General features: G+C 45.8%; 1 protein-coding gene across 3 annotated transcripts in view; it reads left to right on the forward strand.

Annotated features, from left to right (window-relative positions):
• Nucleotides 1-15,539, forward strand: part of Rsph10b (radial spoke head 10 homolog B (Chlamydomonas)) — a 49,089-nt gene extending 33,550 nt beyond the window's left edge. For 2 of the 3 annotated variants that reach the window (XM_005397900.2, XM_013521161.1), the window contains exons 17-20: nt 8,723-8,848; nt 10,328-10,418; nt 13,004-13,202; nt 15,172-15,539. In XM_005397900.2, the coding sequence (XP_005397957.1) occupies nt 8,723-8,848; nt 10,328-10,418; nt 13,004-13,202; nt 15,172-15,349 (594 nt within the window). In that variant the 3' untranslated portion in view covers nt 15,350-15,539. Of the gene's footprint in view, nt 1-4,383; nt 5,619-8,722; nt 8,849-10,327; nt 10,419-13,003; nt 13,203-15,171 lie in introns of those variants that run through there. The other variant, XM_013521163.1, reaches the window with a different exon arrangement.
• Nucleotides 15,540-16,635: the final 1,096 nt, after the last annotated feature.

Here is a 16,635-nt window from a genome sequence, read left to right on the forward strand (position 1 = left end):
TAACTGCTGTATTTCTGATCAAAGCAAAAAGATTCTGGAAGGAATGTCCAAATTTTCTGGTACACAACAGTGTGAAATATACAATGTCTAACATTTAGTCAAAATTATCAGGTAGTTACTGTATGTGGTGGTGAACGCCTGTAGTCCCAGCACTGGGGAGGCTGAGGCAGGAAGATCATGAGTTCGAGACCAGCCTGGGCTACAAAGTGATCTCAAGGCCAGCCTGAACTGTACAGGGAGACCCTGTCTCAAAAAGACAAAAAAAAAAAAAAAAACCAAAAACCCAAAACCACACACAACCTGCCCCCCCAAATTATCTGGTAGGTAAAGCAGCAAAATACAGTCAGTCAGATTCAGTCAACTGAAACCAAGAAATGACATGGATGATAGATGGATGATAGAAAGAACAGGCAAGTTCTTCTTACAGATACAGTCCATGTGTTCAAGAAGATCAAGGAAATCATGAATATGTTAAGGACAGACAATGATGAAAACCATTCCAGATAGAATAAACTTATTAGACTCCACAAGAAAAAAGATTAGTAAACTTCAAGATATAATAATAGCAATAATCCAAAAGCAAAGTACACAGAGGGGAAACCCCCCCCCCCAAAAAAAATGAAGCATCAGTGGGCTGAAAGATTTTCAGCAGCCTATCACAGTTCCTGGCTTACAATGGTTCAACTCACAATTTTTTTACTTTCCCATGCTGCAAAAGTGATATGCATTCAGTAGAAACGCTTTGAATTTTTATGCATGACTCTCTCATGCTAGCCCATGACTGATCCCATTCAGCCACGTGATCGTGAGGGTAGACATTCAGTGCTGTACTCTACATGTACTGCGTTCAACAGGACATGACAGCCAGTGCTTCCTTACCAAAGGCTTGGTGTTAGCTGATTCTGCCCAACTATAGGTTCAAGTAAGTGGTCTGAGCATGTTTCAGGTGGCACAGGTGAAGCAGTGATGTTTGGTAGGTTAGGTGCATTACATGCACTGTTGACTTAGTTTCAACTTTGGGATATAACCCAGTATAAATTGAGCACCTATTGTGGGTATATCCTAGCAGGAGGGAGAAAACAGAAAAGTTACTTGAAGAAATAATGTCCAAAAATTTTCAAAATTTATGGAAACCACAGACCTGCAGATCCAGGAGCTCAACAAATCCTAAGAGAAGAAATATGAAAACTGCATCAAAGCACATCATAATGAAATTGCTTTAAAACAGTGATAAAGAGACTCTCTTAAAAGCAGCCAGAGATAAAGACCTAAAATGTACAGAGGGACAGATTTCTTATTCTAGTGGAGTCATATCTTGAAAACACTGGGAGACAAAACAAACTGTCAACCTGGAATTTAATACCTAGCAAAAATACATTTCAAGAAAATGAAAGTGCAGCAAGTGGATTCTGGAGAGATGCAGTTGGACACGCCTGTAATCTACCCTCCTAGGGAACAGAATTGCCAGCAGAATCTGACCCAACTCTTTGGAACTCTGGGGTCTCTTGAAGGCCTGCAACATCTGGAGGTGAGTTTAGAAAGTAAATTTAGGTCAGTCCTAGCTCTCAGCTCAGGTGTCAGAGCAGGGTCTGGGAGCAAGGGGAGGCAGCAGGACCCTGTCCTCCAAATATTTGGGTCTGCTTTCTGACCCCCAATTTCTGCTTATAATCACAGAGGTGCAAATACAGAGGCAGGCAGCTACTAGTGTACCCGCTACCCCCTTTTTGCACACACCCCCAGCTTTTGGCTGTTGTAACTTCCAGGGCATTGAAAAGGCCAGCACTCTCCCACACTTTTCATTTTTTTCTTTTGCCTATTTTGGGCAGCCAGACACTAAGGACTAAGGCATTCAAAAGTAGTTACATATATGGGGAAAATCAAAATGCCCAGAAAAAGAGGAAGATCAAAGGGCCTGGGGTGACCTTCAGTTTGTACCACAGGCTCATCCTCAGCATAGCAACAGCCTATAGGAAGCCAAAGGAAAGCCAACAAACCCCAGCAAATTCTGGGAGGAGAGAAGCTGATTTAGAGTTGCTGCATTACTAGGTTCAAATATTCAGTTAAAAAAAGAGACACACAAAGAAACAGGGAAGTATGTTTCATTGAAAGGAAAAGGTGAACCAAGAGAAAACACGATGGCAGACTTACAAGACTTTCAAACAGAAGTCTCTGAGACACTGGGGGTGCTAAAGGAAGATGTAGAGAAAGTCAAGAAAGTAATGTATATACAGAGTGGAAGTATCAACAAAGATCCAGAAAAATGCTAGAGCTAAAAAGTACAAGAACTGAAAGGGGAAGAAAAATCACCAGTGTGCTTCACAGGCAGATTTGAACAAGCTGAAGGATTAGTGAAATTGGGTTGGGGTACAGCTCAGTGGTAGAGTGGTGAGGCCCTGGCTTCCACCACCAGAACTAGAAAAAAAAATCAGTCAACTTGAAATTAAGACAAATGAAATGATAAGTCTGAGGAATAGAAAGAAAAAGGAATGAAAAAACTGTAACAGAACCTAAGGGACGTAGGGAACACCACCAAGTGGATGACTTATGGGAGTCCTAGAAGATGAGTGAGTGAAAAGAGCAGAGATTATTTGAAAAAAAAAAAAAAAAAAAGAAAACTTCCCACATTTTAACAAAAGACGTGAATATAAATAAACACCCAAGAAATTCAGCAAACTTCAAGCAGGATGAACTCAAAGACCCATACTAAGGCATATTATAATTAAGTTGTTGAAAGGCAAAGAGAATCCTGAAAGCATCAAGAGAGAAATGACTTGTCACATACAAAGGACTTGTAGTAAGACTGCCAGATTTCAAGTCCAGGGGTGGTGGCACAAGCTTGTAATCCCAGTACTCTGGGAGGCTGAAGCAGGAAGACTGCAAGTTCAAGCATAGTCTAAGCTATGTAGTAATTTAACAAGACTCTCAAAACACCGGCCTGGCGGTGGGGTTGGGGACAAACAAACAAACAAACCCACAGGCCCAAGGATATAGCTAAGTGCAAAAGCCCTGAGCTCAATTCCTAGTGCATGTAAAAAACAAAAAGATTGCCAGGGTGGTAGCTCAGAGGCACAGTGCTTGACTGGCAAGAGTAAAGCTAAGCATTTGATTCCTGGTGCCAAAAAAAAAGATTATCAGATTTCTTATCAGAGACTTTGAAGGCCAGACAATGGTACACTGATAGATTTAAAATACTAAAAGAAAAAGACCCTGTTGCCCCAAATTCCTATATTCAGCAAAAATGACCTTTAAAAGTTAGGGAGAAATGAAGATATCACGGATAAGAAGTGGGGAATGATTTCCCTCTAGGCCTATCCTGCATGAGATCATAAAGGGAGTCCTGCACAGTGTAAGGACACTATCAGACTGACTACTTTACAGAAGTCAAAGTTACCCTATAAGTGGTCTTCAATAAAAACTCTGCATCAAAGGGCACTGTCAGCTGATGGTGTAGGAGACCATGTGTCTGATAAGGATTAAGGCACAGAACACACAGAGCACTCCCAAAACTCAACAGCAAACCAGCCCAATTAAAAATGAGCAGACAGGGCTGGGGATCTAGCTCAGTGGCACAAGCACCTGCCTGGCAAGTGCAAGGTCGTGAGTTCGATCACCAGTACCAGAAAAAAAAAAAAAAAATGAGCAGACATCCTGAATACACATTTCTCCAAAGAAAGCACACAGACGGCCCATGAACACGTGGAAAGATGCTCAGCATCACTAGTCACTCGGAAATGCAAATCAAAAGCACAGTGAGAGTGTCTCACGCCTGGTAGCAGGGCTACTACAACAACAACAGAATGTAAGCGTTGGTGAGGGGGTAGGGAAACTGGAATCTTTGTGTACAGCTATGGGGAATGTAAAATGGTTCAGGCTTGGTGGAAAACAGTGATAAGGGTGAGATCTGAAATGTCCCCCGAAGTCCCATGTGTTCAGAGGTGACTGCAGCATGGGGGTGCTGTACTCAACACTGATTCATCCACTAATGAGTTCAGAGCTGAAGGTGCTGTTAGGGTTGAGGCCTGGTTGGAGGTGATCACTGGGGGCCGGGAGCGGCAAGGCTGTACCGTCTCCGGCTCCTCCCTCCCTCTCTGCTTCCTGGCTGCCACAGGGTGAGCAGCTCTCCTCTGTCACGCCCTTATCGTGCCGTCTCCGCCATGGAGCCAGCTGACTGAACCCTTTGAAGCCATGAGCCAAAACAAGCTCTCCTTTAAGTTGCAGGTGTCCAGTGTTTCGCTTAGTGATAGAAAAGTGCCCCATGCAAACAGCAGCTCTGCCTTTGGCTATACAGTAGTACCCCAGTTCAAGAATGCTTTTGTGAATAGTGTGGTTTACAAACGGAAGTACCTGGCGAAATTTTGTGTTTGTTTGTGAACTCTTCATCAGGTGATGAACATGACTGCGGCCATCTTTTCCAGAATCGTGGAACAAATTAAGTTTGTGAACCAAGGTACCACTGTACACCCCAAAGAACTGAAAGTAGGGTCTTGAAGGGTAATCTATACACCCATGGTCACTGCAGCAGTCAGTCACAATAGCTAAAATATGGAAGCATCACTGACGGCCATACAAGTGCATGGGATAAGCAAAATGTGGTATATACACGTAATGGAATGTTACTGCGCCTTAGGAAAAAATTTTGACACATGCTTCAACCTGAATGAACGTGGGGACATTGATGGTAAATGGTATAAACCAGTCACAAAAGGACAGCACTATGATTCCACTTGTATGAGGTACCTAGAATAGTGAAATTCATAGGGATAGAAAGTAGAAAGATGGGGAGGAAAAACAGGGAGTTATTGTTTAACAGAGTTTTGGTTCGGCAAGATCAAAAGAGTCCTGCAGATGGATGCTGACAGTTTTAGGGGACTTGGCCAGGAATGAATGGTTCAGCGGCGGGGGAGAAGCGTGCAAATAATTAAAGCATGAGGCAAAAATCCTGCAGGTTCTATGAGAGGTGGATAATTAAACTGGGGGACAAAAGCACACAGGCTGGGCAAGAATCAAGTGGTTAAACACGAAGGGTAGATTAGTGAAGCATGTTGCATCCGGCCACTGTCGGGCCCCTTTCCCCAAAAAAGCTGCTTAGCCTTGTGTTATGGTTGACATATTGTGTCAACTTGAGTCTAGAAGCTTAACTAAGTGACTCAGCAGTTCTACATTCTGGGGTGGAAAGGATGCCTCTTACCTTTCTAGGATGTTGTTCATTGTGTCATTTGAGAAGTTTAGGAGGTTAACTGTGTGACTCAGCAGGGAGCCAGGGTTCATACTTTGTATTCACCCTGAGCCTGTGCCAGAGGAGGGCCTGGAGATGGTGTGGGTGTGCAGGACCACCCCCTCGGTGGATAGGCTGCACACAATAAAAGGAAAATGAGAAAGGACTGATTGCTGGTTCTTTGGAGGAGCGCCACTCTTCGCCTTCAGCTTGGTCATCTCCTGGCTTCTGGTGCAGACTGTTTGGCTTCTGCCTGGGACTCCAGCCTTCTAGAGTAGAGTTTTGGCCTTCGTCGTAGATTCTTCAACATTCCGTCACAGACGCATCAGCCTCCTGATACAAACTTAGAGACACCGCAGTGAGCTCCAGGCCTTAGACTGGGCTCTTCAATCTCCAGCCGGCAGACACCCTCTGCATGCTTCCTCATCCAACTCTGTGGTTGACCATTGTAAGCCAAACTTACACTTTCTTGTACATTTCTATATCTTGTGTTATAACTGTTTCTCTAGTTAACCCTGACTGATACACCTTGAGACAGCCCTGGGCCCAAGCTGCTTTTCTCCGGCTTCCTTCTCTTACACTGACATTCTAAATAAAAGCCAAACTTTCTCAGCGTGGTGGCTTTTCTTCTCCACAGTCTCCCTGATGGCTGGGTGCTCTTGGTTTAGAACAGGTCCTCTGGGCCTCTTGGTGACTGAACCAAGTGTCATCTCCTAACAATCTTTCTCATCCTCTCTGCCACCTGCGGTCGCTCACTGCAACAGATGGTGATTACACAACTATGAATGTGCTCAATGCCACAGAACTGTGAGACTAAATATGGTTAAGATGGTAAATTTTGCCACAGTGTAATAAAATGAAAAGCCAGGCATGCAGGCAGGTGCACTCTTGTAATCCCAGCTACATCCTGGCTGAGGCAGGAGGATCAAAGTTCAAGGCCAGCCTGGGCAAGTTAGTAAGACCCTGTCTCAAAATAGAATAATAAAAGGGCCAAGTTGTGAACTGCAAACATGTACTGATAAGAATAAAAATTAAACATTGAATAACTGTAGCTTTGAAGGCTGGGAAAAGAAAGCACTGGAGATGTAACTCAGCACTCCATGGGTTTGATCCCCAGTACTACGTACACACACCAAAGACTGAGGATGGAGCGGGGCGTGGTGGCGCACGCCTGTAATCCCAGCACTTGAGAGGCAGGAGGATCTTTGCGAGTTTGAGACCAGCCTGGACTACAAAGTGAGCTCAAGGCCAGTGTGGACTGCATAGCGAGACCCTGTCTCAAAAAAGAAAAAGAAAAAAGAAAAAAAAAAGACGAGATAAAGAATTCCCAAACATTCAAAAGCTGAAAGAATTCAGTAGCAGAAGAGCAGCCACAATAAGGGACAGTAAAGGAAGTCTTTCAAGCAAAAGGAAAATGTCCCTGGATGGAAATCTAGATCCATGGAAAGGAAAGAGGAACATGGGATAGTAACTTTGTAGGTAAAATTAAACTTTTTGTGGTACTGGGCTTTCACACTGAACTACAACCCCTATCTTTTTTTGTTTTTTATCTTGAGACAGGGTCTCACTAACTTGCTAAGCTTCCTCAAGTGAGCTCAGACTTGCAGTCCTCCTGCCTCAGCCTCCCAGAGTGCTGGGATTAGAGTTGTATGCTGCCATGCTTGGCTTAAATTTTTAAAAAGTCTTTAAAAGATAGTTTATTGTTTAATGTAAGGATAACAGTGTTTATGAGGTTTATAACATATGATGAAGGATGAGAACAGCCCAAAGGCTTTAAATGGAAATGATGTACACATCCCAAATAAAGCATAGGTTGTCTGATTTTTTAAAAATAAAAACTTATAAAAATGTTTACAGTGAACTCATTTCAAATATAAAAATAGGGCTGGGGATGTAGCTCAGGAGGCTGAACCCATTTCAAATATAAAAACAGGGCTGGGGATGTAGCTCAGGAGGCTGAACCCATTTCAAATATAAAAACAGGGCTGGGGATGTAGCTCAGGATGTAGCTCAGGTAGGCTGCCGCCTACCTGGCAAGTGTGAGGCCCTGAGTTTGATTCCCGGTACCAAAAAAGAAAATAATAAAAAACAAAAAACAAAAAACAAAAAAAACCCTTCAAATATAAAAACAAAAGCTGGTGAAAAAAGTATAGAAAGTGCTCTAGCACACATCATCGATACATATTGGGCAAAAAAAGGTCTCAATAAAGGATACTACAGGGACAGGGTGTCATTTCATGGCGATAAAGTGCTTAGTTAAGTAAAAGGATATAAACCTAACTGGGTAAGCTTCAAAGTACATGTGGAAACTGATAAGATGGAAGAGAAAATAGACAAATCCATAATTACAGATTCAACCCTGCTCTCCATAAACAATAGAGCAAGAAGGTGGACTATCAGTAAACATCAGATTTAAATAACACTGTGAAGCCGGGGGTGGTGGCGCATACCTGTAATCCCAGCAACTGGGAGGCTGAGGCAGGAGGATCGTTCGAAAACCAGCCTAAGCTACAAAGTGAGTTCAAGGCCAGCCTGGGGAGCTGGGGATTTAGCTCAGCGGCAAAAGCGCCTGCCTGGCAAGCGCAAGGTCGTGTGTTCGGTTCCCGGTACCAGAGAAAAACCAAAAAAAAAAAAAAAACAAGGCCAGCCTGAACTGCATAGTGAGACCCTGTCTCAAAAAGACTAAAAACAAACAAACCAAAAAAACCACTATGAAGCAACCTTATCTAAATGCCAGCAGTGGAATCCTCACTATTTTCCAGTATACATGAAATATTTACCACGATAGGCCCTATCCTGGGTCACAAAACAAATCGTCATCAATCTGCACACAGCCCACCAAGCTGAAGAGATCGTATTGTGTCCATACAGGGGAGGACAGCTCAGTAAGAAAGTCACCCGTGATTCCTGCACAACACATGGGTGAAGCTAAAAACAGTTATGCTGGGTGAAAGAATCCAGACAAGAAAGGGTGTGTAGTGCATGATCACAGTTTTATAAAATCCTGGAAACTGCAGAAGAATGTGTACCGATGAAAAGCAAGTCAGTGCTTACCTGGGCATGCGGTAGGGAAGGTGACTCGCTTACTGTATTTTTGTGTGTGTGGTACTGAGGACTGAACTTCGGGTCTTTGGACTAAGTGACACCCCAACGCTTTCTATTTTTGGAGACACGGTCTCACTGAGTTGCCCAGGCTGGGTTCAAACTTGAGACCCTCCTGCCACAGCCTCTCTGAGTGCTGGGGTCATAGGTGAAACACTACCATCCCTGGCTGTGTTCACCGTCTTGGCTGAAGTGATGATTTCACAAGTGTAGACATATCAAAGGTCACCGAACAGTATGTTTCATGTGTAGTTTACTTTACATCAATTATACTTCACTAAAGAAATGCGTGGTGTAGTTTACTTTACATCAATTATACTTCACTAAAGAAATGCGTGTCTGTGCATAGACACGTATGTACCTCTGTGGAAGGCAGACTCATGCTCTGTGCTTGTCCTTGCCTAGAACCCCCACAACAGGAGTCCAACTGCAGTCAGAAGCCAGGAGTCGGACATCATTCACTACACCTGCACCCAGTCTTCTTCGAGCAAGTTAGGACTCTCGTCTGATTTTAAAACAGGGAAATCTGAGGTTTGTATTTATAGCTTGTCATGTCAGTTACACGCCACAGTTGTAGTGGTGAGCGGTGAGCACGATCACGAATCTATCGTGTCGAGAGAGCTCTTCTGCATGGCGTGATGGTGCAGGTTTGTAATACCGGGACTTTGGGAGGCTAAAACAGGGTTGCCGAGTTGGAGCCCAGCGTGGGTAATTTAGTGAGGTTCTGTCTCAAAACGGAAAAGGGCTGGGGATGTAGCTCAATGCGAAGGGCCTAGGTTCGATCCCCCAGCACCACTAAAAAACAAAACAAAACATAAACGAAGAAGAGCGAGCTCTTGTGCAGCTGTGGGGCCGCAGGAGACATAAGGCCGCCTCACGTGGACTTCGCACGCTGATGAAGTGGGGAGTGTGGTAAGCGAACGGCAGCAGCTCACGTTTAGTGGGGCTTTGCCAGCAGCCAGGCAGGTATCGGCTCACTGAATGCCCTGGGAACTCTGCAGCTCAGAGTGGTTCCCTCAGTGCCCGGGGTCACACAGCCAGTGAGTGTCGGAGCTGGGGGTCGGTGCCAGGCAGTGTGACTCCGGGGTGGCGCCTGCGAACACATGCCAGACTCTTCACACTCGGGAGGTGGGAGTGACAGGAAGGGCGTGTGGCTGATCCCAGGACAGACGGAGGGAAGCGGCTTCCGGGGCTTCCCTGGGCACTAACTGGTCAGGGAGCTCTTGTAACCATCCTGGTTGGAGGTGATGGTGACTGAGGCCGAGGTGGGGAGGCGGCCTCAGGGCCCGGCTTTGGAAGGTGGCGTGAGAAGGAGAGGGAAGGCACAAAGGTGAGGCTGAAATGTTGGTCTTGAGGAACCAGGGAAACAGAGCTGCTATGTACTGGGATGGGGATGGGCCGGGGTAGGGACAGGGGTGAGGCTTGGGGGCAGAATTAAGGGGCAGAGTGTGGGCGTGCAAGAGATGGCCAAGGAGACCCTGAGTGGTGACGGGAAGTGGCCAGGCGGGGGGCAGGGCTGCAGTCAGGGTGAGCTCCAGCTGGTGACAGTGGGAGCCACAGCATAAATATGATCATGAAACCATGAATATATGACTCTACGCTTGGTTTGTCATATATAATAATGATCTCCGGGCAGACCCAGGGGGCGATCTTTAAATCTTTGTTTTTGTCTTTGTTTTCTTGGTGGGGGTACAGAGCCTCTCAGTAGATGCAGTAACTTATTTCTCTCTGTAGTAACACAAATCTCAATATTTTATGCAGGTTAAAAGTAGTTCAATTAGGGGCTGGGGATTTAGCTCAGTGGCAAAAGTGCCTGCCTGGCAAGCGCAAGGTCATGAGTTCGAGTTCGGTTCCTGGTACCGGAGAAAAACAAAAACAAACAAACAAACAAAAAAAGTAGTTCAATTAGCTCAAAGGGGAAGGCCTCTATTTTCTAATTACTTATAATGTAAAAAAAATAGTTTTAATCCATAATGATGTAGACTATTTTGCTTTTTTTAAATGCAAAAGCCTCAGACCAAGAAACCTCTCTGGGATGACAGAAGTTCCAAAATGAATTCTAAGCCTACAGGGAAAGGGCTGGTTTTTTTATCTGAAAATGGTGAGTATTTTAACTGGAGAACTGCAGTATTTATGAACACTGCTTGCTTATAACTTGTATAAAGGTTATGAAACTTTACCAGCATCTTTCTTATCAGCTGGGACAAGAAACTGAAAAGGAACATTCAGAAGTCAAAAAGGAAAAAAAAAGTTTCAAAAGAAAGTAACAGATGAAAAACAGGTTAAAAAAAAAAAATCTTAACATTGTAGGAATTCCTTGAAAGACACTAAAGCAACAAGACAAATACTATAATCTCTACTTTTAGAACATGTCTATCCACTGAAGAGATTTAGAATTTACACATATTCATAGGACATCTGTAAACCTGGGGAAATGACCAGAACTACAACACTGAGAGAAATTCTATCATAAAAAATACTAGGAAATTTTGTGTGTGTGTGTGTGTGTGTGTGTGTGTGTATTTGAAGAGGGCCAACATATGGGAAAAAAAACAGGTTACAGTTACATATACATAATTTTTTTCAATTTACAATTTAAGAAGACTAAAGCACTGAACTTTACAGATCTTAGAAAGGACTTGAGTAGACAGAAACCCCACTTACCCGGCAGTGTGCGGTACTGCAGCAGGGTAGACTGTCCCCAAAATAATGTGCAGATGTAATTCCAGCTCCAACTAATCCCAATCCCAGTAGTTTTATGTATTTCACTAAATTATTGTAGTGTTCATTTGGAAAAAAATAAAAAAGCAGAAACAGATATAAGAATATAAAAAGAAATCAAGAGAGTAATTTTAGTTTTAGATATTAAAACATACTGAAAATGTAGAGCTACAAACTAGTTCTGGCAAAAAATAGGCAGACCATGGTAAATACAAACACAAGTATTTCATCTATGTAATAAAGTTTATTTCTCCCTAGTAAAGATGTACTGCTTAATAAATGGTGCTGGGATTGGCAAAGTTTGGGGAACAGATTCAGATGTATTAAAGAGTTGTTACAGTAGAACTTAGAACCATAAGGACTAGAAGTATATAAAGGTGAACATTTTATATACTTAGTGCTGAAAAGTCCTTTGTAAGTGCAAAAACTATAAAGAAAAATACATTGAAACTACTACTTCAAAATCTGTTTTTGATAAAAGAATCAAAAACAAAATTTAAAGTCAAACAAATTGGGAAAAGTTGAGAAAGAGTAGTATTTTTTAAATACTAAGAACAAAAAAAGATAAAAACCAGGGAAATATCTTTTCACAAAACCTAAGTGACTCATGAATGTATTTTTAAAAAATGCAACTTCACTGATAACCAAGGAAATTCAAATTAAAATAACAAAATAAAAGATTGTCAAAAGAAAATGATGCTAGGTGTGGTGGCACATGCCTGTCATCCCAGCATTCAGGGAGGCTGAAGCAGGAGGGCTGCCAAGTTTGAGTCCTGCCTGGGCAACTTGGAAAAGGGCCTGTCTCAAAATAAAAAATTAAAAATGAGCTGAGGATGTAGCTTAATGGAATGACCCTGGGTCCAATCCCGTGTAGTGCCAAAAAAAAAAAAAGAGAGAGAGAGAGAGAGAAAAATAATGGTAATTATAGTAGTGATCTGAGAGAAAAGTATTTTCAATCATGCATTGCAGACGGGATTAGAAAGTGGTTCAATCTTTCCAAAAAGCAGTACAGAAATAAGCTAAGAGGACATGCACCAGAATGTCAAGGGCATTTTGCTTGCACTAGGAAAGGCAGATGTTTTACAGTGCTGTATTTCCTGCCGTGCTTGGAACAGGGCTTCCTACATAATAGATACCCAAGTTGTTCACGCCACTTCTCTGTGGATGGTACGGTCATGGCTCCCCTTTTGCAGAGGAAGAAACTGGGCAGAGTTGCTACCTTGCCAGGCGTGCTAGGAGCAGCACAGCTGGGCCATGAGGCTCACACAGTTGAGGTCTGTAGGGAACAGAGGCTGTGCAGGACCCCTGGGCCCCAGTCCCCGGAGCTGTTTTCACAACTTGCCACCCATACCTCTATGCACCTCACTCACCCAAGCCTGAGCCTGCCGGGGTCCGCGTGGGGGGCGCACACGCAGGTCTCCGTGAGTCTCTGAACACCGCGGTATGAGGCATCGCGGCTCTTCCTTCGCTCGTTTCACTCCAGGCTCCTGCAGCGGAAGGCAGACGTGGGGTCCACCCAGATCCTACCTTCCCGTGGCACTCGGTCTCACCTCCACTAGCGGAGGAGCCCGGGTGCAGACAGAATCCACTTACCTTTGCTCGGCTCGGTGTTAAAATTCTCCAAAGACAGTGTAAGCAAGAGCCAAGAGAGGGTTTTCCCCAATACACGGAAGACAAAGCTTCAAACCAAAATACTTGAACTATTTAGGAAGAAAGATGAGGACAGGTAGGAGGCAGCTCCAAGGCAGCATTGACAATCACAGTCGCGTCCACTGTACACCCACTTCGCCCCATGTGGCCACCGAGGTGCTCTGCAGGACCCTCTGTCCTCGCCTCCCCAGGCCCTGAGCTGCCCCTCCTAGAGGGACAGCCCCCCCCCCCGAACTGTGCCACACGCTGTGAGAACAACCTCCTCACGCACGGCGGGAGTGCATTCAGGCTCATTCTGACAAAACTTTATTTCAGGGAAACACGAGAAGTCCAAGGAGGACCAGAAGGAAAAGCTCCCCATGTGTGACAGTAACGTGCACATCTTCTTTGTGAACACCCTCTTCCAAGCCCACAAACGCCAGGAAATGCTCAAGGAGAAGGTGAAGGAGCACCGCTTGCAGGAGGCAGCGCTGGCTCAGCAGAGGAAGGCGGAGAATGAAGAGCTGGAAGCCAGGTACAGGTGTCGCGCGCCCCTGCTTTGCAGCACGTGCTCAGCTGGCTTGTCCGACTTCCATCGGAAGCATCAGGACCTCATGCAGGGTCTGAGACCCGAGGAACGAACACAGCCCGACATGGTGGTGCCCGCCTAGGATCCCAGTACTTTGGGAGGCCGTAGCAGGAGGACTCCAAGTTTGAGCCCCACCTCAGTAACTTAGGAAGACCCTGTCTCAAAATAAAAAACTAAAGAAGGGCTGGGATGTAGCTCAGCCCTGGATTCAATCCCTAGAAACAAATGAAACAATAAATATCTGGGTTCTGCTGCCACCATAGCGTCCAGAACCTTTAGCGCTTCTGAGTGATAGGAGCATCTTTTCTTGTAATTGAGTCCTAGTGCCTGGTTCCAGACACCAGGGCTTCTTGGACTCTGGAGCCTCTGAGGGTACAAGAGTGTCTCTGGTACACTGATAGCCAGTAAGATGACAGTAGTGGGTCCCTAGATCACTTTGCACAAGGTAGGGGTGGGAGAGGGCTGGTTGCCAAAGGACTCAACTACGTGCTTGGAGAGTTAGAACTTTCCACTCTGCTCCCTTGACCACTGGGGAAGAGGGGCTGCAGCCTAGGTTTTATTACTGGTGGCCAATGGTCTCATCACTCACGCCTCCAAAGGAACCTTCACCCAAACGCTGAACAGTGGCTGCGGCTTCAGAGTTTCTAGGTTGGTGAACACATCCTCATGGCGGGAGAGTATCCCAAACTCTGCAAGGACACACTCCCCCATGATGGGACTCTATGGACCTTACCCTTTGTATGTTTTCATCGGGCTGGGCTTTTCTTTTTTGTAATGGGGACTAATCTCAGGGCCTTCACATTGAGCTACTTTCCCAGCCCTTTTTACTTTGAGACAGGGCTCACTAAGTCACTAAGTTGCCCAGGCTGGGTTTAAACTTTCCATCCTCCTGCCTCAGCCTCCCAGAGTGCGGGGATTATAGGCCTGCACCACCACACCTGGCCTGGCTGCTCATTTTTATTCTTTAGCATATCCTTTAAAGTACATGTGTGTTTTCCTGAGTTCTGTGAGCCATCCTCGCGTCTTATGGAACCTGAAGAGGCGTTCACAGGCACTTCCAATCCATTTGTGAGCTTATTGGTCACAAGTACAGGAGGCCTAGACTTGCCACCGGCATCTAGGGTGGGGTGGCCTGGTGGGATCTGTGTTAACCCCAGGTAGACAGTGTCCAAATGAACAGAATGTGGGATGCCCCACTGGTGGAGGGCTGTGGTGGGCGCGGGAGAAAACCCTTGTGGCATCTGTTAGAAGCGTTGTGGGGAGTCAGTCCTCACCTGGTCCTGGGAGCTCGCGGTCACCGTAGATGCCAGGGCTGTGCTCCGTGTCTAGGCAGTGAGTGCATCTTTCCCAGAAGCTCAAATGGAGAGGGAACAGGAAGTGTGTCCAAGAGCACAGGCCCCCGAGGAAATCTGTGCAACTGAAATCCAGCCCTGCCCCTTGGCTGTCCGGGACCTCGGGCAGGGTCCTTCCTTCACGGCGTGCCTCCGTCTGTTCACCTATACAATGACAGGACATCTCATGGGGCTTGTCAGGCGTCAGATGCAGGCCTGGGACACAGTCGGCCCCCAGAAATGCGAGCCCACCTTTGCAGTCACCTCGGGGGCTCAACTTTGTGTGGCCGTGTGCATCCCAGCGCAGACACCTGCCCTTGGCCATGTGCAGAAGGCGGGGCTCTGTGACAGAGGGAGATTGCCCCGGAGGCCTTTCACAAGGCCACAGAGAGCTGCACAGATCACCTTAGATACACAGAGCTTGGATCTAGAGGACTTCATTCACTAAATTCAGGCAGTGACTGTGATTTAGTCTTGCTCACAAGCACTGTTGAAATACAGAAGTGAAGGACTTTATTTACGAGCTTAGAGCTGGTTTTGGATTTTCATAAAAAGAAGCGTTAACCTCTCATTTTGCCTCTTAGGCTGACTGTCTTAAGGGAGGAAGAGGCCAAGAGACAAGACCTCGAGATCGACATCACCGTCCTCAAGGAGCCCATGGACCTCCCGGCCTCCTGCCCGCCCCTCACGCCGAGCTCTCCCAAAGAGGACATGGCTGTGCCCCAGGCCAAGTCCAGCCCGAGTAAGAAGAAGAAGAAGTAAGGGCGCTCGGTGCTGCAGGCTGGCCGCGAGGACCGCACACAGCAAAGCTCAGACCCGTGAGAAAACTCCGCTCCTCACGGTCCGACACAATCCCGGTCTGGGTCTGCTGCAGCGAGATGTCTTCTGCAGCCGACCGCTGAAAGGCCTGCACGTTAATGGGTATACAGTAAATGTGTTTTAAAAAATCAAAGTGACGTCGTGATGATTAAATTCAGAGTCTGCTAAGACAGATCAGAGGCAGTGCGGCGGGGAGGAAGGCATTCAAACCTTCCTTCTGACGCCTTTGCCTTCTCTGTGTCCCTCACGTGCCACCTCCCGTGGCCTCTCCCGTGGTCCTTTCCCACCAATGCCCACAGCACTCTTTGTCCCATTTGAAAAATGCCACGCAGCAGCAACTCTGGGTAGCAAGATAAGGAGCAGGCCGTCGGTGGGCAGCTCAAAACACTTCTTGTCTCTGCCAGAAAATTTTATAGTTAATAATTTATATTAAAGTTTAAGAGCAACCACCGAAGGAATGAGAACATAATCAGAAACTTCTGCACCAGCAGCAGGAATATAGGAAATCATCCAGCAGAAAGCTAGAGGGGAACATGACCGAAGAAGGGGATGTGAGCAAGGAGCAGAGAAGATGGTAAAGGGCGCGTGCGCCTCACCGCCACAGCAAGCACATCAACACTCCTCCCGCTCCCGCAAACACAGACAAGTACATGGCACTAACAGCCAGAAACAGTGCAGTGTCACTCTTTTCAAGAGAAACATTTTAAAACGACATGGGAGGAAAATAAAGACAGAAAGATGGGCCAGGAGCTGACCGGAATAGCAAGCAATATTACGGACAAACCAGCTTAGAGCGAACACCTGCACCACATAGCAATCAAGATAATGGTACAAGGACAGCTTGATGCACGGACGTCTCATCAGCCATGCAGAGCTGACAGGATCCCTGGAGGAGCTGCCTGCAGCGTCACGTCAGGAAAGACAGCAGGAGACATAGTATCAGCAAAGGCACAGATAACGTAAGCAATGAAGCTACAGTCTGAATACATAGCTAGGAACCAGAATGCAACAGAGAATAAACACCGCCAGAAACACATTTTAGGTTAAAAAGTACAACTGCAAATGCCGCATGGTGGACCATAATCCAATGCCAAGGCAGTAGCTGAGTCTGAAGAAAATGCACACAAGAAAGTGAGTGGAAATTCAAAACCGCAGCCTTAAAACTGGTGTGCTGGCTTACAGCTGTGATCCCAGCACCTTGGAGGCTGAGGCAGGAGGATCACAAGTTC

The sequence above is a fragment of the Chinchilla lanigera genome, unplaced genomic scaffold, assembly GCF_000276665.1.
Source record: "Chinchilla lanigera isolate Chin_1 unplaced genomic scaffold, ChiLan1.0 scaffold00059, whole genome shotgun sequence".
Classification (NCBI taxonomy): domain Eukaryota; kingdom Metazoa; phylum Chordata; class Mammalia; order Rodentia; family Chinchillidae; genus Chinchilla; species Chinchilla lanigera.